The 26,726-nt window shown below is 44.1% G+C and overlaps 2 protein-coding genes across 2 annotated transcripts; one reads left to right on the forward strand and one right to left on the reverse strand.

The window, feature by feature from the left end:
- On the forward strand, positions 1 to 11,005 carry CHRNB3 (cholinergic receptor nicotinic beta 3 subunit). The gene is made up of 6 exons (XM_057426518.1): positions 1 to 319; positions 3,111 to 3,262; positions 4,421 to 4,465; positions 8,315 to 8,424; positions 8,644 to 9,526; positions 10,842 to 11,005. Exons 1-6 carry the CDS (start codon positions 277 to 279, stop codon positions 10,974 to 10,976), a joined length of 1,368 nt encoding a protein of 455 aa, XP_057282501.1. The 5' UTR covers positions 1 to 276; the 3' UTR covers positions 10,977 to 11,005.
- An 8,971-nt stretch (positions 11,006 to 19,976) lies between these two features.
- CHRNA6 (cholinergic receptor nicotinic alpha 6 subunit) lies at positions 19,977 to 25,855 on the reverse strand. Its single transcript, XM_057426517.1, has 5 exons — positions 25,691 to 25,855; positions 23,447 to 23,586; positions 22,337 to 22,381; positions 21,116 to 21,225; positions 19,977 to 20,998 (listed from the first exon to the last, which is right to left on the reverse strand). The coding sequence occupies exons 1-5, from the start codon at positions 25,767 to 25,769 to the stop codon at positions 19,990 to 19,992; spliced, it is 1,383 nt and encodes a 460-aa protein (XP_057282500.1). The 5' UTR covers positions 25,770 to 25,855; the 3' UTR covers positions 19,977 to 19,989.
- Between the last annotated feature and the right edge of the window lie 871 nt (positions 25,856 to 26,726).

A 26,726-nucleotide genomic window follows, 5' to 3' on the forward strand; every position in this document is an offset into this window, starting at 1 on the left:
AGTAACCCAAATACTGCCACAAACACATCAGAGTTTAGGACCCAGAGCCTTGTTTTAGGCTTACGGGGTGTGACAGCTGACTCAAAATCAATGAAGTGTGATTTACAGAGCGTCATAATGAGGCAAGATAAGGCTCTGAAATGTGCTGTCTTGCCTTGCAGACTCAATTGTCCGCCTTGATTTCTAGCCAGATTGTTCTAGTCCCCTACTAAGATGAGCCGGATTTGCTTATGAAAAGGAAAGATCAGATTTAAAGGAAAAGCCACGGTGGTGCCCATGCTTTGCCTAACGCTCTTTGTGCTGTGTCTGACCCATTCAGGTAAGTGTGATTTATTCTTCTTCCAAGCTGAGCTGCAGATGTTCAAGGGTTTTATTTTATTGCTTGCTGGGACAAGGTAGATGCTCGCTTCTGTTGGTCATCTTCTGAACACTGACTAGCAAAAGAGGATTCTATCAGTTGCTGCCTTTGTATTATAGCCACAGACAGTCTGACAACAAGGGCTGGGGGCTGGCCACTGGCTAGAAGTTAACAAATGAATCCTAAGCTTAGCTAGCACTGCTAAAGGGACTTACACAAGGGGATCTCCTTCACCAGGAGGAAAACTGAAATGCCTCATGAGAGCTGACAGGAGGCTAAGTGTCCTGTCTGTGCTTCTGAGCGTGGTTTGCATGTTTGTTTGACAGACTCCCTGCCCCAGCAATCCTGCTCCTGTGCCTATGGGGAACTTCTCCTGGCACAGACCAGAGAGACAAACAGGAACCTGGGGGAGAGGGGAGATGACAAAAAAGGCTCAGTTACTCACACACACAGTAACCTGCCAGGGAGCTCCAAGCTTCTGCCTTCTCTGTTCATCATAGGGTAAATTCAGGGATGAGTCTGTCCTGTGGCCGCACTTCTGTTTTGTCTAAGGCAGTGCTCCTGTTATCAGTGTTTTGTCCATGGCTTTATCTAATTTAATCATCAGACGGGGCTTGACCAAAAGGAGCTGTTAGGCTGGTTTTTCCTCTTGATATGTCTTCCTTTGCATTAAAATCCTCTGCTTTTAAATTGTCTTCCTGCAGCTACTGAGGCTGTCTTATAAGGACATCAATCTTGTTCCTTCTGGCTTTCTTGCTCATGAGACTTCCCAACTATTTTCACTGTCTCCTGTGGCTTCCCCAGCAGCTGAGAATCAATACCTCCAGCCCCAAAGCCAGCTTTACCACCCCTCTGCTATACTTTCTTGGAGTATTAGGGCCCTTAGACTTCATGTGAAGTATGGGCTGTGAAACAGCAGTGTTATCCTATGAGTGGGTTCATACATAGCCACGGACAGCATGCCTGTGCTGTGTGTGGTTGCATATGAGCGTGCAGGGACTTATACTTAAATACACCCAGAGCAATGTATTCCAGCATTAAGGCAAAGCCGGTTTTGTTCCTGCATGTTTTAGGGTTGTGCTTTTTTAAAATCAAGATCTTTCCCGTTAAATTTCCTGTGTTCAATAACCATGCACCCCTGTAAATCTCCAAATGGGAAAGCAAAAGGGCTGGGATCTAGGGTCTTTGCAGAAAGCTGTATGTGTCAGGGGATTGGACCACTGAGGTTGTGGGTAGTGAGGAGGGAGAAATATGTTCTTTCTCTTCCTTTGGTTGTGGATGCAATGCCTGTCTAGCATGTTTGGGCAGGCAATCCAGTTTCCTAGGACGGAGCCCAGACTCTGTCCCAGTTTGCTGTGGTGGAGCTAAGGTTAGCCCTGAGGGGAGAACAAATCCTGGAGCAAACAAAAGGGGCATTTGTAGTTTTCCAGATGGTAATAACAGACCTCAAAGGCTTGTGAGAAAGTGGCAAGGTACAGAGTGGATGCAAAGGCTGCTATAAACTGTTCTGACAGCTGCATGAGCCTGTCCCTGGCTGTGGTGCAGAGCAGGGGGAAAGGAGTGTGAAAGCTCTGTCTAACCGGCTGGCACCCACCTCTCCAGGGCCTGGTAACCCCACCACAACTGCTTGTCCAGCCACAGAGGACAAAAACAGCCTGCCCTAGAACATCTGACAGTACCGTAATCGTTACCCTATGAGTGGTAATCATTAGGCTTCAGAGTTCACAGCTTCTCAAAGAGGAATGGGCATTTGCCCGTTTACTGGAAGTGGGGGATGGCAGTGCTGCTTGGACCTTCTGCTACCCTGAGAGAACAATTCTGCCCCATGGGAGGCTCTGGTGTGGCAGCAGGTTTTTTCTCTCTGGAGGGACTGCTGGGCTCAGATGCCCTTTCCTCAATACCACGGCACAGGGACCCTGCTGGGGGTTGCATTGCCTGTGATGTTGCTGCACTCAAGTGTAAGCCCCTCAGCTGTGCCCCCTGCCAGGGCTCTCCCATTGCCTAGTCCTTGCGCCATCCCTTGGCCATAACTCTGTGCCTAATGGCTGGCAATTCAGGCACTTGTGTCCTGTGTGCTGGAGCTGGCAGGGCACGGGTTGTGAGGGGACAAGATGGACCCTGGCAGCACCCAGTGAGGTCCCCTTTGACTGCTGGCACTGCAGCACCAGCTGTGACCCCTGTGGCACAGTGCTGACCAGCATGAGCTCCTTTTCCGTTCATGGTGCTTTTGAGGAGAGGTGAAATCCTTCTCATACTTCCTGCTGTTTGTATTCAGAAGGGAAGCGGTGGAGATCATGTCAGGACCTCAGCATTGTGAAGAGTGGGGCTGGCATTTAGGAAAGGATGGAGAGGCTGACTGCTCTAGTAGATCTTCTAAAGGAAAATCAACCAAGTCAGACTGAGCAGGTACTTTTCATATCTGGTGATATCTTTTCATACTTTTCATATCTGGTGTATGGGGTCCTTTTCTCTTGAAAAGGACCCCATACACTAGATAACACTAGTACAAAGTCATCACTGCTCTGATGATTTTATTTTTGAGTTGGGCTTGGGCTGCCTTGCCTTCCCCTCCTCTCACCCCAGCTTAGCTGAGACTCTGTGCATCTAAATTCCTACAGATTGTACTGTACAAGACAAGAGCTGCCCAGAGGCAAATTTGTCTCACATCACTGCTCTGCCTCACTTCTTCAGCTTGTGCTGTTCTCCATATCTGCTTTCCGGCATGCCTCCACTCCCTGTTGCTCCCTTCCAGATGTAGCTGCCTTCAGTTCAGGCGCTGAGAATGAGGATGCGCTCCTCAAGCACTTATTTCAAGGCTATCAGAAATGGGTCCGTCCCGTGGGGAACTCCAATGACACCATCAAAGTCCTTTTTGGATTAAAGATATCACAGCTTGTGGATGTGGTAAGTATTGTGTTAGGCTTGGTAACATACCTTCTTTTACAGACAGTTGTGCATCCACCTGGGAGGGCTGGGAGGATGCTGTTGGCTTCTGCCTACTGAGATATGAAATGCAAAGTGCTGGTCAGGCAGCGAAATGCTGGGTGTGATGTGGTGCTGGTGGTAAGACCTCCTGCCCCAAGCATGGCATGGGCCTCATTTGCTTTGCAGCAAACCTGAAGGTAATTTTTTCCCTGCTGTTCTAAGGGAATAAGGCATCCCTTCATCGGGTATTAATCAGAAAGTCCCTGGTGCCTGCATTTGGAGTTTAGTGACAATGCAGCTGCAAAAAGCAGTAAAGAAGGGTAGAACTGGTTGGATATTGCTCACTCTAACTAATCTTGTATCTAGACCAAAGGCAACTTGTATCTTGACCGAGATGGCCATGCAGATAAGATGCTAGAGACTAAACAATCCTGTGGTTTTGCCCATGTGGAAAGCTTCCCTTCCGTTTCCCCTCCATCCCAGTAGAATGTGAACAGGGCCAGACAGAGGTACCCACACAGCAGTGTTCCTCTCAGCTCCCCTGCCCGCTGGCAGTGTCTCCCTGTGCCGTGGAGAGCAGACTCTGATTTTGTGCTTTATTTACATAGAATCATAGAATCATAGAATAGTTAGGGTTGAAAAGGACCTTAAGATCATCTAGTTCCAACCCCCCTGCCATGGGCAGGGACACCTTATGCTAAATCATGTCACCCAAGGCCTCGTCCAACCTGGTCTTGAACAGTCAGGGATATTCGGGGATGTTTCAGCTCGTATCTTCCCAAGCTCACTCCAGGCTGAGAAGTGTGGGTAGATGAGCCATCTTGTGAGCCCACAGCCGTGCGTGTTCTGACCCCACTGAGCCCTGCTGCCTCCCTGCTCTTCAGCACCTGATTCCCTGGGGCTGCTGTGAAATGTAGACCTTGGGTTTCCAGCCTCAGAAGCTCTCAGCAAGAGCAGAGGCAGCACTTCGTGGGTCAATTCACTTCCCCACAACAGTGACTGAAGAGCCCAGGCCCATGGGGAAACAGGACCACAGGGATCTCATTTGCTCAGAACAGGGTTGGACTCAGTAGGCATGGGGTGTGTTTCCTCTGACTGTTCTGAAACTGCAATCCTCTCTACTTTGTGTCACCTTAGGATGAGAAGAATCAGCTGATGACAACCAATGTGTGGCTGAAGCAGGTAAATCAGACCAAATCAAACCTTCCCTTTCATTGTGGTGCTGTTGAGCCGAGTGGCCATCCCAGCCTGCTGCCCACTGTGACATCCATCCCTGTCATGACACTGAGCGGCCAGACAAAAAGAGCACCGTGTTACCTTGCCTGCGGTTTTCACTGTACTCCTCTCACTTCATAAAAAGACATGAAGAGGCCAGAAGGCAGGGAAATGGGCCTTGAAGAAGTAGGGTGCCATCTTCCCCCTGACTGCAGCCTAGCTTTGTGCTCAAGGCAACTATATTTCAGGGAAGCAACATGTCCTGGTAGTGCAGTGGCTATCCCTGGGATGCTGTGTGTGCCCTGAGGGACTATCCTGTCTCAGACTCAGAGGTCGAACAAGTACGGTCTCTCTTGCTCACGATGACTGATGCCTCAGATAGATTTCTTCTTCAGCATAATAAAGGGAAAGAAAAATCCAGCATGCTACCCATGCTACCCTAAATAAAATCTATGCCAAATTAATCAGATCTCTCTAATATAATTGCTTCTGGAAGTGACAACAATTTATACAAGTGGGGAAAGGTGCAAGAAAGGTTGTGAATTAGGTCTCCTTTCTTCTTCACTCCTGAAGAACACTGCATTTGGTTTCGATTACATTGCACCAGTTTATTGACCTTGTGATAATTATTTTAAGTATCTCAACCATGTGAGTATCTGTAAACATGTCAGCTGATCCTAGGCAGAGGACATAAAACCCAAGCCATACTTGAAATGGTGCCATGGGAAACGGTTCCCAGTGGTCACTTGTCTGATGGAAGAGAAATACAGCTCAGTTTTGTTAACAGTTTGTTTGACAGAATATTCCTGGGCCTGACCTTCTTCTTAGGGAAGACTTGGCTGCTTGCTCTATCCAGTACAGCGAAGTCTCCTGTGTCCTGGGCAGCCTTCATCCCTCTGGCTGGCTGACATCTTCACCCAGGTTACAGTGACTGCAGAAAAGAGGGACCTGAAGTACTGACTCACATTAGCAGGCCAAATGCATAGGCAGGCTGCCCGAGGGCATTAGACCTGAGATGTTAATACAGACAGACACCTCCTGATCCTTTCTCAGCTGCTACATGAACATGTGTGGAGATATTTCAGGTTAGCCCATCCATGCTGAACGCCCTGTCTGTACTGCAGCATAGACCTGCCCGGAGTCACAGCCTGGAACCTATGTCACTGCTCTTGCTGTGGGAAAACAGGTTCTCCTGCATGTTACTCCAAAGACGCTGCAGGAGGTAGGGACATGCAACTATCCACTCATGCCTCTCTGGTGTCGGGGAGAATGAGGTGGAAGCCTCATTTATCTGATCCTTCTGACTCATGCTGTGGATAAAAGATGTGGTGTGACCCAGGTCTCCTGCTTTGGGAGTCATGCATTCTTATAGCTTAGTGTGAACTGGTCCCATGGGCAGTCCATGCTTGGCGGGGGGGGAGGGGGTGTGTGTTATTAGTGCATAAGCAGAACAGCTAGGAAAAGATTTTTCTTTTTCTTTTTTTTTTCTTTTCTTCTTTTTCTCTCTTCCCTTTTTCTTTTTTCTTTTTCTTTTCTTCCTTTTTCTCTTTTCCTTTCTTTTTCCTTTTCTTTTTCCTTTTCCTTTTTCTTTTTCTTTTTTTTTTTTTTTTTTCACCTCAAGTGTCCATATGCTCAAGGTGGTGAGATTTCATGATGTACATGCAGGCAGACACACAAGGTGCAAAGGAGCTTTTAGTGGTTGCTGACAAAGTACCTGGGTTTGAGCAAGTTATGCGGTCTACTAGCAAGGGTTGATAATCTGGGTCCAGTGTTTCTTGGTCCACTTGCTGTGGGTTAAGCACTTGAGTGACATCCCGGAGATAGGAATTTGGCAGAACTGGAGGAAATGAGGACCAATGAGAGGGTCTGGAGCAGCTTGAAAAAAAAGGGAGAAAAAAGGAAATGGCCCTTTGCATCTGCTGCTACAGTTCACATCAGCATAGCCCATAGGCAGATTCCTATTTTAAACTGCTCATCTTTGAAGTCTGCACATAATCTATTTTCTGCTCTAGTAAGAAGACACACAACCATTTGCCCTGCAGACGTGAAAGAGCACTTTAGTTGGGAGAAAATTCAGTGCAGGGCAGGAGGAGGGAGGAGTCTTGAGATGCAGCAAATAACCCAAGCAGAGGGGCTGCACCAATTCAGTTCCAAAGGGATGATTGTATCTCCTGGTGGCTCACAGGAGTATTTGTGTCTGTTGTGTTAGTATAGGCTATGTTGGTTGCTACTGTCAGTACTGGCTATCCCCTTGCGTAACAGATATGTTTCCAGCCTAAGTCCCCTTGCATCTATTACAGGAGGTGTCCAGGACACATGCGAGTCTGTACCCATCCAACAGCCCATGCTGCTGGAAACACCTGGTAGATACCCATCCACAGAGAACAGTTCATGCTAAAAATGGTGAAGCTAAGAGCAGCAAAGATCCATCATCTATTTCCATACTTGAACAGCTCCCATCAATCCTTCAGCAACAGGAGGAGCCAGGGATGTAGAGCTGCGCTCATAGCTGATGCCAGCCATTTGAGCAGTTCAGAGAGTGGGTCCATGTCTCCTCTGGTCCAGGTTGTGGGGCCATTAATCCTTCCAGTGCACCACCCTTAGCAACTGCAACCTTTGTGTGTGCCTTGGGCCAGATATTAGGAGTGGTCTATCTGCCTATGACCTTGGGCCCCATCCCTCCCCTGCACCTGGAGGAAGAAGGTGCTTGCCTCTACTGAGGCTCCGGGTGGCTGTCACACTGTAAAGGACCGCAATAACAAGTGTTTGTAGGTATAGCTGTGAAAAGAATGTGGAATCAAAGACATAAGAGGGGAGCAATATGGTGGGAAAAGAAGCAGAGAATAGCACTTTTTGGTTCATCCTTAAGTCATGGAGGAGATTGCCCAGAGAAGACTGAGGCTTCCACATCCCTGGGGAGCTCTTAGTGCTGAAGCTTAATGGAAAGTGGTTCATCTTCTGCTTCTTTGTATTGACCGCAGTCTATAGCTCTTGCTTCCTCTCTCTGCTATTCCTGTGGGCAAGTGAAAACCCGCATCAATAATGAACTGGGATGAGAGAGCTGCTTTTCCACTGTATCTCTGTGGAAATCTTCAGGTTGCTAGAGCCACTTTGTGACTTTCTTCTTTTTTTCATCTGAAGAAGAAAAAGAGGGAAGAAAAATTATTCTGGAGTTCAACATGGTGAAAATGGACAGGACTCCCCCTGCTTTGCTTCTTTAGTGTTACCTCTTTAGGATTGTTAACCAAATGCTTTACAACAGCATAGTATTACTTACACTGCAGTAGTGTGCAGGTCTGTCTGATGAAAGAACAATTAATTGGTTTGCAAGGACAGCATACGGATATTAGGTGTAATCCATTCACTGAAAGAAGCCAGGTCTCCACTGAAAAGTAGTTAAAGGTCACCTCTCTCTCACCTGGGTAGTACCAGTCATGCCAGCTGGCTCTTCTATATGGTCAGTCTGCCAAAACCACTGCGGGTTGGTTCTCAGAGGGAAGAAGAGGTGTCATACCCAGGGGAAGTGTCTTCTTCCTTTTGGGCTACCTTCAGCTGGGCTGGGCAGAGTGGTGAGTGAAGTGAGAGTCAAGTGCTCTGCAGAAGTGCCTGCCTTGAGGTTGCCTGCAATGGGATGGGGTGCTTGAGCCCAGCTGTGGCTGGAGGGGCAGTGCTTGTGGGGACTAACATCTCCCAGCCATGCTGTGACCATTGTGCTGTGCAATGCAGTTTCTCTGTGGCAGGGGGTTGGAGGAGGAAGGAGGCTGTTGTGTATTAGTGAACAAATGTTGTGTATGGGACTCTGCTGGCTTGTTACAGGAATGGATCGACCACAAGCTCTCCTGGAATCCAGAGGAATATGGAGGGATCACCTCCATCCGTGTCCCTTCTGAGTCCCTGTGGCTTCCTGACATTGTTTTGTTTGAAAAGTGAGTAGCACGGCTCCGGCTTACGCCAGAGCTTGGGCAAGGCATTGTCAGCCACTGTGAAGCTTGTGTGGGCTGTCAGAAGGCTGCTTCTTCAAGCAGTATGAATGTTGGCTTCCTTTGCGCTCCAGGTGATGGGTTGAAAGCAAGAGCTGTGAGGTGGTAGGTCTGGGACAAATGTAGTCTTGAACTTGGTGCTGTTTCTTCCTGTCCAACTCCTAGTGCTGATGGACGTTTTGAAGGATCCCTGATGACCAAAGCCATAGTGAAGTACAATGGATTGGTGATCTGGACACCACCAGCCAGTTACAAGAGCTCCTGCACAATGGATGTGACCTTCTTCCCCTTCGACAGGCAGAACTGCTCTATGAAGTTTGGGTCGTGGACATATGATGGCAGCATGGTGGACTTGATTTTAGTGGATGAAAATGTAGACAGGAAAGACTTCTTTGATAATGGGGAGTGGGAGATCTTAAATGCCAAAGGTATGAAAGGCAACAGGAAGGATGGGCTGTACTCTTATCCATTTGTCACTTACTCCTTTGTGCTGAGACGCCTTCCGCTGTTTTACACTCTTTTTTTAATAATCCCTTGCCTGGGATTGTCTTTTCTAACTGTCCTGGTGTTTTACCTGCCTTCAGATGAAGGAGAAAAGCTTTCATTATCTACATCAGTTCTTGTCTCCCTCACTGTTTTCCTTTTAGTGATTGAGGAAATAATCCCTTCTTCTTCCAAAGTCATCCCTCTGATCGGTGAGTACCTGCTGTTCATCATGATTTTTGTGACCCTATCCATCATTGTGACTGTGTTTGTTATCAATGTCCACCACCGGTCCTCAGCAACTTACCATCCCATGGCTCCCTGGGTTAAAAGACTCTTCCTCCAGAAGCTGCCCCGGCTGCTCTGCATGAAGGACCATTTAGATCGTTATTCCTTCTCAGAGACTGAAGAAAAAGAAACCACCTTGAAATCAAAGCTCCCGGGGAAGCAGAAACACAAGCAAGCAAAAGACGGAGAGAAAATTGTTATTGCCTTTCTGGAAAAGGCAGCTGACTCCATCCGATACATTTCCAGGCACGTTAAAAAGGAGCATTTCATCAGACAGGTAGGTGAAGAGAAGGCAAGGAGGGGATCACAGTTTCCTTGACAGCAATGGCTTCCAAGCCGTTACCTTTTCTGCATTCTTTTCCCTTTGCCTCTTCCTCCTGCTCTCATCTGAGACATAACCTGGGATCTTCTCCTGACTCATAAGTCATATGTTTTCCAGGAAAGCGCATTGCTTCAAGGAGAACTTGTGCTGTGGGAGTGCCTGCTCTTCACAGGCACAGGAGGCCAGAGCAGCCTTTCCTGGATGAATTCTTGTTTGGGGATAATCTGAGTAACTTTTTCCTGCTTGAGCTGGGAATAGATACCAGTCTCGGAACTTTGCATGCTCTGAAAGTGTGTCTTTCTTAGTATCTGTCTCAAGTATCAACACCTACAGGCAGGCTCTGCAGCAGTTGCTAGGTCTCAGTCCTTGTCTCCCAGTGACTACACATGGCATAGCTGCCCTGTTCTGAGCAGGAGTCTTCCCGATCTCCCCCAGTATCAGATTAGTCAGATTAGTCCCTAACTACCATCTTTCTCCTCTTCCTAACAATCCCGCTGACCAGTAAAATGGCAAATTACTGTGTGCATAAACAATGCTTCTCATGCGAGGGCAGGACAGCAATGCAGTGCACTTTGTGGCATGTGGAGAGAGAAAAGCTTCTGTTAGCACTCTCCTAGTAAAAGCAGGGGCTTTGTTCGAACTCTGCTGAGAGGACTTCAGCAGAAAGTTGAACAGTAAATCAAACATGCAGTATGCCAGCATATAGTGCTCATGCCTAAAGCCTTCTGTTTGAAGCTGAAATAATTCTTAATGAAAAAGTCCCCCTAACTGCTCTTTAAAAATAGCTCATTTGTATGTGCAGGGTTGTGCCAGTACTCATAATGCAAAATACCCTTCCTGAATGCACACAATCTTAGCCAAGAGAGCACTTAGGAAAACACAAGCCAATGGGACCACCTGTACTGGAGGCACTGTTCACATCAAAATGCAGTGCTAGAGCAAAGTCCTGGCACTTCACGGGAAATGCAGTTCTGTGAAAAGAAACTGAGTTCGATTTAAAGCCATCTTCAGGCTCAAGTCTGTAAACTTTCACATGGGCACTTAGCTTTTGGACAGGCTGAAAGAAGTCTGATTACCATGTGCGTAAAACAATGGGATTATTTGGGGTTTTGAGTGACTCACAGCTATGGGTGCAGAAAAGGTAATCCATACCAGTCTGAGGGTGCAGCACACTTAAAAACAGACTTATGGAGCTGAAATATGCGTAGCAGTTTCAACAGAGTACTGGGCTGATTACTGTTTCTGTTTGTTCTCCCTCTCCCCTTCCCAGGTTGTCCAAGACTGGAAATTCGTAGCTCAAGTCCTGGATCAGATTTTCCTGTGGTTATTTCTGGTAGTGTCAGTGACGGGTTCAGTTCTCATCTTTACCCCTGCGTTACAGATGTGGCTGAACCGCACTTTGTAGAAAATGCTCACACAGCAGCGTATAACAACCACAATACCAAGGGATGGTGGGGCCTTTTGAGCTTGATCTCTATTGTACAGGATGGGAAGCAACAGCAAGAACAAGGGAAGGTGATGGTAACAGTGGGCATTAGCTAGTGCTTTCTATTTTCATACAACCCTACCAGTTACAGATTTGGCTGAGACCAGAGAAAGGCTCGGTGCACAGCTGAGTCCTAAAGTGAACTGGGATGCACAGTTGGGTTATAAGTATTTTACTAATAGTTTGGTTTATTACAATAAAAGCAAATATTATTAGTAAAAATTGCAAATAGTACTTCTGGCACAATTATACTTAAAAGGCAGATCTGCCAGTTAAAATGCTACTTTATAAAAGAAGTTAGAGTAGGAACACAGATCAGTACTCAGTTTATCTATTTTTCCAAGTGAAAAACACAACATCCGTACAGCTCGCTTTGTGCATGTGTCAGAACTGGCAATTACACAGCATGTGGATCAGAAAAAGTGCAAACACCTTTTAGATGGAATGTTCAAAATCTTGGCTTTGTGGCCTCACCCTGCTGCAGGATCAACTCAACAGTGGCAGAACTTACCCCTCTGCATACTTGCTACCAGCCTTTATGGCATGCACACTTCATCTCTCCTCTTGGCCATCAGGAAGCTACAAGGTGTTGCCCTCTTTTCAGAGATACAATTTTGCCTGCTGCTCTATAATATACCAAAAGGCTGAACAAGTAAGGATTTCCCCATGCTCTGCATTTAGGAACTGTGATTGCTGCACCTGCTTGTTCACAGGACAAGTGGAAGATCACCTGAAGCACGTCACATGTAGAAAGGTCACTGCACTACTTTATAAGGCAATAGTGAACTTCCTAAACAGTTCAGTTGCAGAGAAGTTGCAGACACCGTTTTCAGCAAACGAAACTTGTGGTTGGTGCAGAAGTAGAGCTTCTCCTGAGAGCTGTGGGGTGGGCTGGCTACCAGGACAATACATTTTTTGGGTTTAGCTTGTTTGTGTTTCCAGGCAACCCAGAGTTTCCTGTGAATCATTTAAATGGGATCCCTCTGCATGATTAGAAACAGTTCTTAAAAGCGTAAGTGAGACCTGACAGAAAATGCACAGGTTTCTCTCACCCCTTCTGCTGTGGCAGTGTTCAGGCCAACATGGAGTGCTTTAGAAAATCCCATTCAGAACTTGCAAAAGTTTTCAAGGCTAGCAAGGGATATGGAGATCAAATTTTCAACAATCTAAATGTGAATCTGGTGTTAAAGTTTTAGCTAGCCTTGAAACTTTCCTAGGGGTGGAGGTTAGAAGGTATTAAAAATACACACAGGTATTCTGGTGCATGGATTATGTGTTGCCACCAGACCTCTGTGAGTTAATACAATCCCATCTTGTCATGTCACTACAGAAAGTTCTGTTCACTTGTGCAATTGCTGTTAATAAAGATGTATTTATTAAATGATTCTTGGGGTGACAGTGCTTATATGCTGGGTTTTGTTGATGTTTTGTTGTCAACAAAGTCTAGATTGTAGCCCATTTTAGAAGACTTGTCTCAAATTGACTTTAACAGAGAGGGCTGTCAATGTTCTTGGAAAACCCTCATAACTTTTTAGCTCTGTCTGTGAGTTTGAGGAGGGAGCATTCAGATCTGGTTACTATATTGCAGGAACCTAGAACAGGCCCATTTAATTTAGTGTATATGGGCAATAGATGTCTTAATATACAACACTGCCATAAATCTCTTACACACTGACATTACCACCAGGTAAGGTCCTCTCTTCTTGCGTTAAGTCAGTTTGTTCCCCTAGCCAGTATTGTGAAACATCTGTAGGAAAACACACAGGAAGCTCTTTCTTCCAGCATTTACAGACTCTTGGAATTATTAGTGACAGGCTTTACTCTGAACACTCCTGCAAGGAGCCTGCCAGCTAGCCATGACCTCTCCGGGGCAAGTGCTTTGGGTGCTTAGCTGGCAGATGGTCCTGTCCTCACCTTGCAACACTTTGGTTGCCCACCTGCAGGTGAAGCATGGAATCAGACTCTACAACTCAGAGAGAGTTGTAAAGCAGGTATGTTTATTACGGCACTGGGTGCAAGGGGGATCACTCCTCCTAACTTGCACACCGAGGGGTTAAGCAAGCAGATATTTATTACACACAAACATGCATATTCATTAGGTTCCCAAGAGAGTGGTGGGGCTATCGCAATTAGTTTAGGTAGTCATTACCATAAGTCTCCTCCCTTTCAGCACTTGCGCACTGTCCTCTGACGGTCGTGGGCAGGGGTCTTCAAGATAAAGTAAGCAGTCTTCCTCATGTGGGCAGGGGTCTTCAAAATGAAGTAAGCAGTCTTTCTCATGGTGTATTTTTCACCTTTGGCACAGTTGGATGCCCCAGTGATCACAAAACTAGCTGAAACCAGCCATATCTGTAAGTTTCTGATAGCTGGCAAAGATTTAGAACAGTGTGACCTTTGTACAAAATTTATTGCAAGCAAAATAGGATGGGCAGACAAGGAGTATCCCAAGTTAGCAGATGTTTGGGAGTCACTGTCTCCAAACAAACTGATAATTAGAAGGAAGGTAAGAAATAATTCACTCATTAGAAGGATGGTAAGAAATAATTCACTCATGTAAGACTACTAAATTCTGTCATCACACCACAGACTTACAACACAAACGTTGGTCTCTATCTTAGACCTAAGTTAAGTTAAAAGTATTTTAACCCTATGTTTTCCAGGCACTTGTTTTCCTTATATCACAGGCAACACATGGCTGTGTGTCATGGTTGTGTCAGATGCCAGGCTGCTTTTTCTGCTTCTGCTGCTAAAGGTCAGCAGTGCTGACGTCCTTGGAGTAAGAGATATTATGAACTCTGCCCAGGTATGGCCTTTGGGCTCTGGCTTTCCTGCAGTCTTGCTACTCATTATTTCCTTGTGCTGACTATTTCTGAGCTTCCCTGAGCCTCTGTGCCACTGGTCTGCAAATATATTCAGCACGTCCCACAGCCTGGCCTGCAACTAAAAACCACAACCAGGGAGGACACTGGGGCAGATAGTCCTCTGCTCCTTTCCTCTGCTCCACGTGCTCTATCTGCCTGTGGATAACAACATTGCAAATTGCAAATCTTAAACCCTCCAAGCAACCCTCTGCCTTACTACTGCCTCAACATATGCTGCTTTGATTTCTGTACACTGGTTTGCATCGACCTTAACACTGCTCTGCAGGACCATGTGTATCATCATTCACAGTGAGACAAATATGACAAACTCCTTTGGGGCTTTTAGTGAGGGGAAAGTGTAAAAATGGTCTTCCTTGGGATGGCACCAGCTCTTGTTGAAACTTTTCTTAGTATTTCAGTTAGAAGATCCCCCAGGAAGAGCTGGGACATGCAAAGATGTCACTTTTGTGTGGGGTCTATGCCTGCTCAGAGATGGGCCTCCACCACAGCTTTCCTCAAGGTGAGATGCTTATTGTGTCACTCACCCCCACTCTCTTTAATCAATCAACTGCTTTCACAAAGCTGGCAGGAGTATGCAAGGATCCAAGACTGGAATGGGCCAAACACAGCTGAAAATGGCAAAAGAAGGATCAAAAAGTTACTGGGTGGGTTGAAGGAAGAGGAAATAGTGCACTCAGAGAGACAGAACGTGACTTTGTAAATCTTACTTTCTTAGGCTGATGAGCTAAACCCTGTGAGGTCCAGAGGCAAGCCAGGTGATGTGTAGTACTGTAAATGGCAAAGACAGGGAGCTGGTGCTGAGACACTGAGGCCCCCTAACTGGAGGCAAGGAGCTGTGCAATTGTGAATGCTTTGACAAAAAAACAGGGATTTTGCAAAAGTCATCTTAGTGGCTGTGGGGTAGTAGCTGTCATGCCTAAGACACCAACACGGTACACCTTCAGCCACAGAACTTTCATTGCTCAGATGGTCATAGACTGCAACAGTGAATTTCCTGTAAAATGAAGCTTTCAGGCTTAGAATGCAGCTCTCAGGCTTAGAATGCAGCCCTTCCCTTTTCTTTTCAGTCCCCTCCTTTCTGATTAAAGAGCCACATAAATATCATTTAGTAGCATCTCTAAACACATCATAAAACAGGGAGTTTTTTTAAAAATACAAATTCTTCAAGAAAGTATATCCCAGGATTGATATTTAATTGACAGGCTGATGAAGCAAACCATGCTTGTTCATATATCTGGCTATCAGTCCCACCATTTATGCACCATTAAGGGGGTTTACAGAAAATACAGTTTTCTTCTAGAAAATCATGACTTTACATATTTCAACTACTGGATTAAGACAGTTATATTATTTTCATTCCATCTTTATCTCTAACATGTACACTTAGTCAGTTTTATTTTCTTTATTATGGAGCATCAAAAAAGAGTAAAAGGCCAGCCAGGGACTTCAGGAACACAGAGTTATGCTTTCCAACGACTGGTGACGTTCAAAGCAGAGACTGACACATGGCAGACACTGAAAACATTGCACAGACGCCAAAAACATTGCACAGACACCAAACAGTTAAATTTAGAGCCTCCTATAAGCAAGCAATGCTTTTTACTCTTGCAGCCATTGGCTTTAATTGAAATGGTGTCTTTTAGAGAAGAATCCTTCAGCACAAACTCAGTGACATCCTAAATGGACATGGGATCTGAGGGTAAACTGTCCATATAGAATAGAAACACATAAAACGTGCATCTACAGTATTTCAGGATTAAACACAGTAGGACTGGGAACCTAACCTGGTTATACGGCAGCAACCTCAGCCCCAAAGGAAACGTCCCTGCAGTCACAGGTTTGCACACACAGCACTGACTCATGAGGAGCCAGCAAATGGAAAATTGCTGCAGAGCTGTTCAGCCCAGCATGTGCAGCTTTGCATAGTGCTCAGGATAACCAGCCTTCTCCTGCTGGGTGTGTGTAATCCAAGTTGGTCAACTCAATCCAGTGCTCTAAAGCCAATACTGTCTGTGATGAGTAGCGACCTAGAGACAAAACCTTCCCTGCTGGCCTTATACCTGAGCTAGAGCATGCAAAGATTTTCAGAGCAGAACCTATAGACTGGGGTCACTGCTAACCTGATGAGAGAAATGTGGCTTGGAAAACTTGCTGAAGCTCATGAAACTCTTGGTACTTGGTATCACAAAGTAAAGGGGCACTTTGGTGACATGCAAAGTCGCAGGATTTCAAATGTCACAGAAACATGTAGTTTTCAAATGTGGTTGCCTTATAGAGTAACCACATTCTAATACTATGTCAGTTTGCCTTCAGCTGTGATTAACTGCATAAGACCTGTCTGACTGCAAACATAAATATAAACGCATGCTTTGTTGATCTGGGACTCTCATTTGTGCACATATATAGTGGAAGATGGGGGGCCCTTATTTTAGATTGTATTGAAAATGTTACAGTGTTGGGGGATTAGGTTTTTTTGTGCTTTTATTTGCTACCTTCAAACAAGGACAGGAGAAAGAGCATTGGCATGGTCAGGACTGTGGTAGCTCATCTAAGCACCATGCCAAAAAAACTAGCTGTTGTACAGGGAGAGAAATAGAGAGAAAATGTAAATTAACTCAAAGCTGAGGGAGAGTTATAATCAGGAGAGGAAAATTAAGCCGGGTAGAATCGTCTTTGGGCAATGCACTCAGAAGTGCCAGAGCTGACCTAGTAGCCCCCTATTCTGAAACCAACTGAAAAGCTCAATAAATTCATTCTGCTCCTCTGATCATCAGTGTGATTGTTATTGCTGATCTCATTGAGGGAGAGACCCCATGCCCATCTCCCATTTTCAGTCCTCTTCTTATTCTGTTTTAGGTTGTTTGCTTTCCCAGTGGACCCTTCCCTCTCCTTTTCCTTTCCTCTGTGGCTGGATGCTGAGGGGGTGATGAGGAAAGGGGTTATGTAAGAGAACAGATATACAGGGAACAGCTCTGAACCGAAAATGAACCAAGAACAGAAGTGGATAAAAAGCAGTGAATCGAGTTACATATCTGCTATTAGTGGCTGGATGAAGAGCCCTGCAGTCCCAAACACACAGAGGATTATAAAAACCCAGAGGAATACTCTGTCTATTACCATAGCTACGTATTTCCAATCATCTTCCACCTGCAAGAGAAAAAAAAAATGAAAAGGATAAACTATATGTAATGTAACATGTAGTTGCAAGTTTTGCCCATGGAAGTGGTAAATGCTCCACCCCTGGTGGTGTTCAAGGCCAGGTTGGACAGAGTCTTAGGAGACACTGTTTAGTGTGAGGCATCCCTGGCCATGTCAGGGGGGGTTGGAACTGGATGATCTTAAGGTCCTTTCCAACCCAGACTATTCTATGATTCTATGACATTATGGAATAGAAATGTCCCTTTTGCTTTTGAATGTGAGGAAGAACATGTATACAGTCAAGAATGTTGCTTGTTGTGCTTATAGTTGCTGCAGTTTTAAATATCTTTAGTGGGGGCTGATTTTCTAATAGCATTTACCCCTTCTGGCTGAGAACATCCAGCACAGTCCTAGTGTGCTGAATTTTTCTAAATATTCAAGCCTGTTGACAAGCTATGGCTGTGATGCTGACATTAACGTAGGACCTGATCATTTGGTGAGTGCCGAGTGGGGTAGTTTAACAGCAGGCACCATAGCTGCTCATTACTAGACCTTGTCAAAGATCTATTCTGACAGCACACACAAGAGTTTGCTGTTCTGGCCTGATTAGGCACACTGTCACTGCAACCAAGCCTCACTGACTTCAGCAAAATGAAGAGCTGGTGACATGGACTATAGCAAAGCAAGGGTCCTGACTGAGCAAACAACAGCGTAGTGTGCTAAGCAGGCCAGAGTGGATTTTGTATGTCTGAGATACACCTTAGAACCACATTCAATGGAGCTGCTATCCTTTAAATTGTACTTACATGCAAAGACCACTGCATCAGAACATTCACACATACAAAATTAGTGACTCGTTAAGAGCTCTCTGTTGGGGGATACTGTGCTTGTTTTCCCAGTTTCCTGATGCTTTTCTCCAAGAGGCTGCTGCTGTACTTCTTGTGAAAGAAAATGCAGCAAGAACCCCAGCTGCTGTAAACGTTACCACAATTTTTGAAGGGCTTTTATTTGTACAAGACTAGTGTGTGATACTGCCCATATGTATGTCTAGTGTGTGATGCTGCCCATATGGCTTTGTATGCCTGGCCAAAGCAGAAGAAGCCTGCAGAATCATTTCCTTGGTGCCTTCCTGAGAACACACTCCTTTTTTTCCCCAGAGAGGATTTTGAATGAAAAATCCCACTTCCTGTCACCAGTACATTTTGAAAGGTAAGATACAGAACTGCTGATGCACACATGAGACTTAGGAATACAATTTCATGTGGCAGGAGAGATTTGCAAAATGCAAATCAGCAGAAGTGTCAATGGAAGACATATCATGAGCTGTGTAATCAAGGCGGCATGTTATTCGGACTGCTTCATGCAAAGTTTCTTCTTTGGAGTGCATGGGAGAAATCAGCTGAATATGGTACATGGATGTGTTTTATGCAGCTGGTGTGATAGTGAGAGCAAAACATTAAGAGCATAGGTATTAGCAAGGCTTAGCTCAAACCCCATCCTCCTCTGTGCTGACAGATTACTGTCTTTTGCCTTGGGCTGACTTATCCTATGAATTCAGTCACCGCGCCTTAACAGTAGATTTTATTCAGAAAGTTATGGACTTTTTTTTACAGAAAAAAACTTTCTCTTCAGGATACATACAACGAAAAAAAAAGTATTTTTTTTTTGTTGCACAGAAGTTGTATGCATTCCTACTGATTTCAACTAAATATTCTGATAGAAAGAATACCTTTCAACATTTCCCTCACAAAGTATTTGCATTTTTCAATACAAATACAGTAGTGTTTAATTCTGAAATGGTTTTTGTCATCATAAAGCATCTAAAAAACTTCAAAACCAAAAGCAAACATTTTATGACAGATCAACGATAAATGTTTCATGAGATTCTAAACACTTTTTAAAAACGTACTGAAGTTTCAAATAATTCCTATTCCTTTTATGGCCTGGGTGTGGGGGACGTCAGATACTCTTTTTTGGAGGTTCTTTTTGCTGCTTGTGTTTACACTGAGGATGTGGCCCTGGAATTCTCTACATTCCAATATGCATCATCTTCTATGAAAGTAATCCCAGTTAGGATGAAAGATTTGTAACCTCACACAAGCAAATCTATTAGTTCAAACTTCAAGTTTCATTTTTAAAACCCCTTTTTTAATCTGTCTTCTCAGTGTCATTTCAGCATATGTTTGTCATGGCAGAAAATACTATATTGCTGAAGCCACAATTAGTTAAATCACTAAAAATATCAGAACACACCAGACTGAAACAAAGTACAGACAATAGCACTCTGAAAGGAATACCTTTATGACACTTATCACTGTTTGAGAATAGTTCTCCAGATCAACCACTGCACTGCTAGACAAGCCCCGTTCTTTAAAAGGCAGTTCACAAAGTTTGCTTGTTCCATTACCAACACAGAAAAGCACCCTGCTTAGCAAAAAGCATGCCTTGTATTGAGATGTCCCTTCTTACCAGGACTGAGCAGTTAGTGAGCAGTGGAAGAGTGTTGCTTCTGAAGATCTACAGAAGCAGGGTTGGAAGAGAGCTTGAAACATCCTGTCTAGTCTATCCCCTGCCCTGTGGCAAGATCAGCTCTGCCTGTATCACTGCTGATCAGAGTGCATTCCTCATGGCACAAAAGGCTGATATTCTTCTGCTTTTACTTTGAAGGGTGAGCCTTATATCTCATCTAAAACTGTCTTGCCTGAATTATCCACCAGGGATAGAGGAAGATCAGGTGAGATCACTGTTTTTTTCCCCTCCCAAGTGGAAGATTTATTTTCTCCCTTTCTGTAGGAAACTTTGACCCATTCACAGGTCAAAGCATTTTCTTCTCAATACCCGACAATTCCAGTTCCTCTGGGCTGCCCTCCTAGGTCATATTTTCACTGCTGTAAGTGTGGCCCCATGCCCAGCTAAGTGGTTCCCTCCCTTACCTCTTTGGTTTCATTTTGGGATCTCATGTTCTTCGCGATGAACTGAACATTGCTAATGACGTCCTTCACTTCTGGCGAGTATTCCATGTGCTCTGCCATCCATTTCAGTGATGGATGGCTCAGTTGTCTTCTTTTGGTGGTAGTGAGTTCAGCTGCATTACCACAGTGACTGCACCGCTGCTCCTTGTGTAAATTGGCATCTTTGTGCTTGCTGAGCTTTAACTTGCCTGGTGTATGGGCTGATCCTTTCTTGTTTTTTCTGGACAAGTTTTTTTTCTGCTGTTCTAGTGGTCTCTGCATCAACAGGACTTTGGGGAGCAGGTTAAGAAAGACTGTTTTTACCCATCTAGGCATTGTGTGTGTGGTTGGAGTCCTGTAATGTATGTTCAGGACAAACACCGTGATGACAATTGACAGAGTCACAAATATCATAGTAAATAGTAAATACTCTCCTACAAGGGGAATTACTAAAGAGGTGGATGGGATTGTTTCTGTGATCACCAGTAAAAATACAGTCAGAGAAAGGAGCACAGAGATGCAGAGAGTCACTTTCTCGCCACAGTCAGATGGCAGATAAAAAACTAACACAGTCAAGAATGAGATGAAGAGGCAGGGAATGATCAGATTTATGGTATAAAACATGGGCAACCTTCGAATATAAAAGGAATATGTTATGTCTGTATAGATCTCTTCACAGCAGTTATATTTGATGTCATGTTTGTAGCCAGAAGCATCAATGATTTCCCATTCACTATTTTCCCAAAAGTCATTCATATCTACTTTGGATCCGATGATGAGAAGATCAATTTTGGCTTTGTCATAGGTCCATGATCCAAATTTCAGTGAACAGTTCTGATGGTCAAATGGGAAAAAGGTAATATCCATAGGACAGGAGCTTTTAAAAATAGCTGGTGGTGTCCAGGTGATCATTCCATCATAGCGAAGGAGGGCTTTGGTCTTGCCTTCAACTTGAAAATCTCCCACAGCACTAGAAAAGCAAATGAGGCAAATAAAAGAAAATACCATGAAAACAGAATGTCTTTCATGGACACTGCAAGAGAATACATATGAGAGAAAGGGTAAAATGGAAAAGTGTCCATCATACTTATTATACAAGACAATATCTGGTTTCCAAATCTTATCTGCTGGTACCCGAACAAATTCAATACCATCATATTCTCTGGGATCCCACCGCAACTTATAGTCATTCCAGATCTGAAAGAAGAACAGAAAAGAATTTAAACCTCTTGTATTATCAGCAAATATCTGTTTCTCAGATCTTCCTGTAAAATGACAGGCTATGATAAAGCCTGAAAGTGCAGCACATGTAGAGGGGGACAATGGTCTGAAAGACAACAAGGCTGGGAGAAACGCTGGACTTTAGTGAATATTGCTCCATTGATTTGGCATTCCCTTGTCTGTGAGAGGAATGCTGCCATGCTGAGATCTCTTCTCTCCCTGCTACATCAGTATAGACACTTACCTCTGCAAGGTTACCTCCACACTGCAGAGAGGAAATACATACAGGCCTTGCTGTTGCTGTCTTGAGAGTGCACCCTGCAGCATAGAGGAGGCCAGTGTGAAAGGAGATGAGCATTCTAATGAGGAAGGAGGTATGTATGCACACCAACAGGCAGTTGCTGTCAGGAGACATTATTGATTCCACAAGGGTAGTGAATTACCAAGTCAGGGGCCGTGAAGGATGCCCAGCAGCTCTCCTGTCTTGCTGTCCAGTGCCCTACCAGGGGGCCATGCTCCATGCTTTAGCAGACTACCCTGAAGGTCCTGATCATAAGTACAGTATCTTGTACAGAAAGCTTTGCATGGACCACAGTCAGTGCCTGAAGGAAACAGGTTTTTTTGTGGAAGTTGGCTTGGTTTGCTCAGCATTTATGGTCCTCTAAGGATCTCTGTCTATGTGTAAATGCTAAATCTCTCAGGAAAAATGGATGCATATTCCTTTTGCCAGTAAATGTTTTGGTTGAAAACTTCAATATGAAGATGACCTAGTGCTGCACAGCTGCATATTTAATCACTCTTTAATATGTACATCCACCTAGATCTACCAGATAAACCAATGATCATGAAATTGGGGGAGAAGATACCACAGAGGAAAGATGGGAGATGTAAATTCTTGGAAATAAGAATAAATCAATTTTTTTTTTCAAATATGGCTTTGGTTAATAGTGCTTCTCCTTATTAATAGCTTTAAAATCCTTGTTATGAAAACAAGCACTTATTCTGTATATGTAGCTTTCAAGGTAAGGTAACACGGGTGATCACATCAATGCAAAATGTATGAGAAATGGAATGCAGGGTCACTTACATGTCTTAGCCACAAATTTGTTTCCATAATCTGATTGACTTCATCCTAGAAAGAAACACAGGAATGTACATCTTCACTCCATGAATCAGTTACAGTATCCAGAGATGGCCAACTTGTTTGATAAAAAAGGAAACTAGAACTTCACATTAACTGATACCAGATTTTTTCTGACTTACTTTTACCTTGATTTACAATGCCTTCATTTATCCTTAGCTCCCTGGCTGGTGTTGAATGTTGCTCCTCACAGTTTGCCTGTCACTTCATTATGAACCCAACTAGGTAACTTTTAATAAAAATGCAGCATCTGTTCTGTGGATAATTTGCTTCAACGAGCAGACTTTAGCAAGGGTTAAGGTCAGGTTTTGCTTCTTCTACAGTCCCTCTGCCCTGCCCAGCAGGTCTGCCATCTCAGACCCACTCATCCATGTATGCAGTGAACCCCAGAGCACACAGCTGTCATCCTTGCACTTTGAAACAGCACTTTGCAGGCTACACAGTGGGTTCCCCAGAGAGGCTGTGGGTGTCTCATCCCTGACAGTGTTCAAGGCCAGGTTGGATGGGGTTTGGACAACTTGGTCTAGCAGAAGGTGTCCCTGCCTGTTCCAGGGGGGATGGAGCTAGATAAGCTTTAAGGTCCTTTCCAGCACAAATCATTCTATTTTGAAACAGACTGAAAAAACTTGCAAAAGAAGAAGATTCTATCTCTCAGGACCACTGAGAAACAACATGGACTCCACTAAAGAACTAGCCCACATGCTACACAATGCAGACACAACCAAGTGTCTGTGGCATGGGCTAGCCCTGCGGAGAGTGGACTTGAACTTTGAGTACTGCTGCTTCGAGTGCCAGAGGCTGCTGCCCAGGGTGGAGGGATTTGATGCTACAGAGTAAGCAAACCAGTTTGTGTAGTTTGAACTGCTCATTTGAGCAACAGGAATAGCTCAGCTGACAGAAAGAACAGCAAAGGTCTCAGCATGTATACAAGTGTGCACAGGACAATGTCAGATACAAGAGCTATAGGTGCAACCATTATGATTACATCTGCTGCTTTAGTAACTGTGTGTTTGCAACCACCCCCAAAACAAAGCAGTATTCTGTAAGCAGCCTTACCACATTTGTGAGCTGGGTAATGGCCACTTCAAAATACACAGTGACAGGATCAGACACATTTTCCACTGGCCTGATGAACTGGTTGTACTGGGAGAAGAGTTTGTGAAACAACCGTTCCTCTGATTCACAGGCTGTGGTATCTGTGTAAGATAGAAATAAAGAACAGCTATGTCAGAGGTAAGGAAGAGGGAAAGAAGGTGGTAGGTAACATACTGGTTCATACTATATTTCTGGATGCTGTGCTTGTGACCATGTATCAAGACACAGGAGTATGGACAGAAGAGGGCTGCCAGTTGAAAGCATTCTTCGACAGGATACTGCCCACTGCTCCTTCTCAAAGTGTCTCCTATGCTAGATCTAGCCTATGGGCCTCTCTTTGGCCCAACGCCACTGCTATCAGACCAAGGTAGAATAAAGTGGTATGAAGCAGAAAAAGTAAAAATGTGTTGGATTTCATCTTTGGAAGGTTTTTTAGGGTAAAACTGAGAGTTTGTGAAAAGCATAGCTACTTACTCAGAAATTAAAAACTTCAGGCTGCAACTACTGGGTCTAAATCTAAGTCAGAGACCCTGCTTAGGTTGTTATAATGATGCCTCCTAGTCTTAAAAAAATACGACTACATTTTATCCCCATATTCGTTATTTCAGCTCTTCAAATAGCACAACTTTTGCTCTAAAAAAGGTTCATTTATTAAGTTCTATGAGAAAAAAGTGGAATTATTAAAATTTCTCTAGAATAGCATGCATCTTTGTAATAGAGACCTATTCTTTGGGAACAAGCAGATCATAGCTGCAACCCCCAGTCAACGCAGGACAGACCAGGTGACTTAGCAGGAATAAGGTATAAGAAAGGCACTAAGCTGCCTCACTGCTTGCTCTTCATATTGAGCACAGCTATGTTATCAAAGCTATATGATGATGCCAACAATATTACTGATACAACTGAGGAAAAATTTGTATTTCAGATAAATGGTCATAAGTTTTTGTGTGCCCAGATTGTGCTAGAACATATCAGTAAAGAAGTCACGATAAGCCTTTATGACTGCAAATTTGAAACATAGAAGGGGTTTGCATCAGGCGGTGTGGACTCTAGCACAGCATGGGACATTTACATTTTCTTCAGTGAACACAAAGGCCTGTGGTTGCACAGATGACCTACAGGGAGGTGCTTAGTCTCAGCGTACTGCAGTGTTTTCATGCTTAGGCTGTCCTTCCCCAGGTTTTTCTGCCTCTAAGGTATGCTCAAAGCATGCTCAGATTGTGGGGATTATCACAAAAGCTGAAATGTTGGTTATCGGTGACTTACATATATGGAAAGAAAAATCAAGTAAAATTTCCGTAACTTGATTTTTTGTTTCATCTTTTAGCATCATTTAGAGAAGATACATGAACATCTGTAAAGTCTGGATGTCTGTGTATCACATAGTGTGCTATTCAACAAGGAAATTTCGATTTCCTTTTTAAGGTTCCCCATCATCATCTATCGCACTGTGATTAGAATTACCCTACCATGGGAACATGAATTTCTTGTCAAAGTCTCACGACTAAAGCCAGTAAGTCTAAAATCATTTTTCATTTGAAATATTCCTCCTGGCTTTTTAACAGACATGTGCCTTAAAAACAAAATAACAGGGACAGGTAAGTTATTTCAGACTTTCATTTTTATACTTCAGTTACAGATTCTTATCCCACTGGTGCTGCTTTAAGACAATGCCTTCTGCCTTGCTAACACAGGCACCGTTATTCATAGTTGTCTCAGTCATAAGCAGAAGTGAGACTTTAAAAAAAAAAATCAAAAAAACGATGTAATGTCTTAAAAGCAAAAATCCTGCGGAACCTCTCTGAGACTTGTGCATGGATATCACTTCAGCTCGTTTAACCACAGATCACAAACAACGATGAAATAAATATATCATGTTCTGAACTCTGAAGGTGCGAGAACCAAACATGCACATCTTTAGCCTGCAGTCTTTAAGCAATTGCAAATTTAAGCATCAAATGAAACTACTATAATTCCTATTTCATTTTCATTCTTTGCTAGAAACAGTTCCTCAATTAGTTATCAAACCAAAATTCAGTGGTTTATGTGTGAAAACCAGTGTTGCTTTAGTTCTTTTAAAATATTGTTACAGACTTCAAGTTAGAAATAGCTGGTAAAAGCTTTACGTTGAATTCATTACAGGAAAAAAGAAGTAGAGACAGTGACTAGCAAATATTTTAGAGACTAGTATCAAAGAGATCCTACCTTTAATCAAGGATGTGAACATGAATGCCAACACACAGAAAGCAAGGTAACAGCAACATAGCCACCTCTCAGAATGCATTGCTAGCAGCAGAATAGACCTTCCTTTTGAAAAGAGAGATTTGGGGAAAGAAACAGAAGGCAAGAAGACACACAAGCCCCCTGCACAGTAAGGAGTCCATGCAAAGATGGGTTTCAGTTTTGCATTTATACGAAACTGCAGTCTGCTGAGCAGAGCCTTGCAGAATTGCTCCCACTATCGCCAGGGGAGGAGAGCTTATGCTATGCAGAGAGAAGGGAGTTGGGCAGCATCCTATCAGGTGACTTTTAACATATCCAGTCACCCGCACCCTTGCCTCTGGGGGAATTATAAGAGTGCAGGAGAAAGAGGGAAGGCAAAACACAGGGTAGCCAGCGTGGAGAGGGGGAGGAATTCACTCAGCCCTTCACCCCGTGGTTAAAGAACAGTCATCCAAAAGCAGCTGCTTTGGCTATTGCTTAGTGCTCACCTGAGTGAATTTGTCAGAATATGAAGAGGCAAAACAACTTCAGTGTCTTGGCTGAGGACCAATTCTGCAGCAGGAGAAATGGATGCTGTATGGTTTTAACACCTCCACCAGAAACCATCTAAACTTTGAAGTAAACACAGCACCATGTGACAGACTTGCTTGACAGTATTCTGTATGAATAAATCTAAGGCAAGTGGATTTTTTGTTGCCATGTAACATGAACAACTAAGCGTGCAAAGTTCTTTCCTGACAGACAAGTCATTTCACAACATAAATTTTTCAGTCATTTCTTGCGTTAGCAGTGACTCCTGTGCCTGTATCCTGCGAGTGTGCAAATGGAGCAGTAGAATAAAGGAAAGACACCACGCAGTGCTACAAAAGTACGCAGTATGCCAAATTCAGTGGGATAGAGTGTCAGTATTTGTCACAGAAGTTAAAAACACCAGAGATCATGATCCTGAAGAGATTAATGTGTTCACTCCTCAACTGTATACATATCCTTGCAACAGGAAGGTCTGAAGAGGCAAAGG

This window comes from Pezoporus wallicus, unplaced genomic scaffold, assembly GCF_028554395.1.
Source record: "Pezoporus wallicus isolate ANWC-B61680 ecotype Strahan unplaced genomic scaffold, APGP_CSIRO_Pwel_v1 contig_5116, whole genome shotgun sequence".
Lineage (NCBI taxonomy): Eukaryota > Metazoa > Chordata > Aves > Psittaciformes > Psittacidae > Pezoporus > Pezoporus wallicus.

Excerpts from the sequence above, each read along its gene's own strand:
- CHRNB3 (XM_057426518.1), top strand. The coding sequence starts at position 277 with ATGCTTTGCCTAACGCTCTTTGTGCTGTGTCTGACCCATTCAG. Across the intron at positions 320-3,110 it reads GCTGTGTCTGACCCATTCAG|ATGTAGCTGCCTTCAGTTCA; the intron begins GTAAGTGTGATT and ends GCTCCCTTCCAG. Across the intron at positions 4,466-8,314 it reads CCAATGTGTGGCTGAAGCAG|GAATGGATCGACCACAAGCT; the intron begins GTAAATCAGACC and ends GGCTTGTTACAG.
- CHRNA6 (XM_057426517.1), bottom strand. The coding sequence starts at position 25,769 with ATGCATTCTGAGAGGTGGCTATGTTGCTGTTACCTTGCTTTCTGTGTG. Across the intron at positions 22,382-23,446 it reads TTACCCAGCTCACAAATGTG|GATGAAGTCAATCAGATTAT; the intron begins GTAAGGCTGCTT and ends GTTTCTTTCTAG. Across the intron at positions 20,999-21,115 it reads GATATTGTCTTGTATAATAA|TGCTGTGGGAGATTTTCAAG; the intron begins GTATGATGGACA and ends TTGCTTTTCTAG.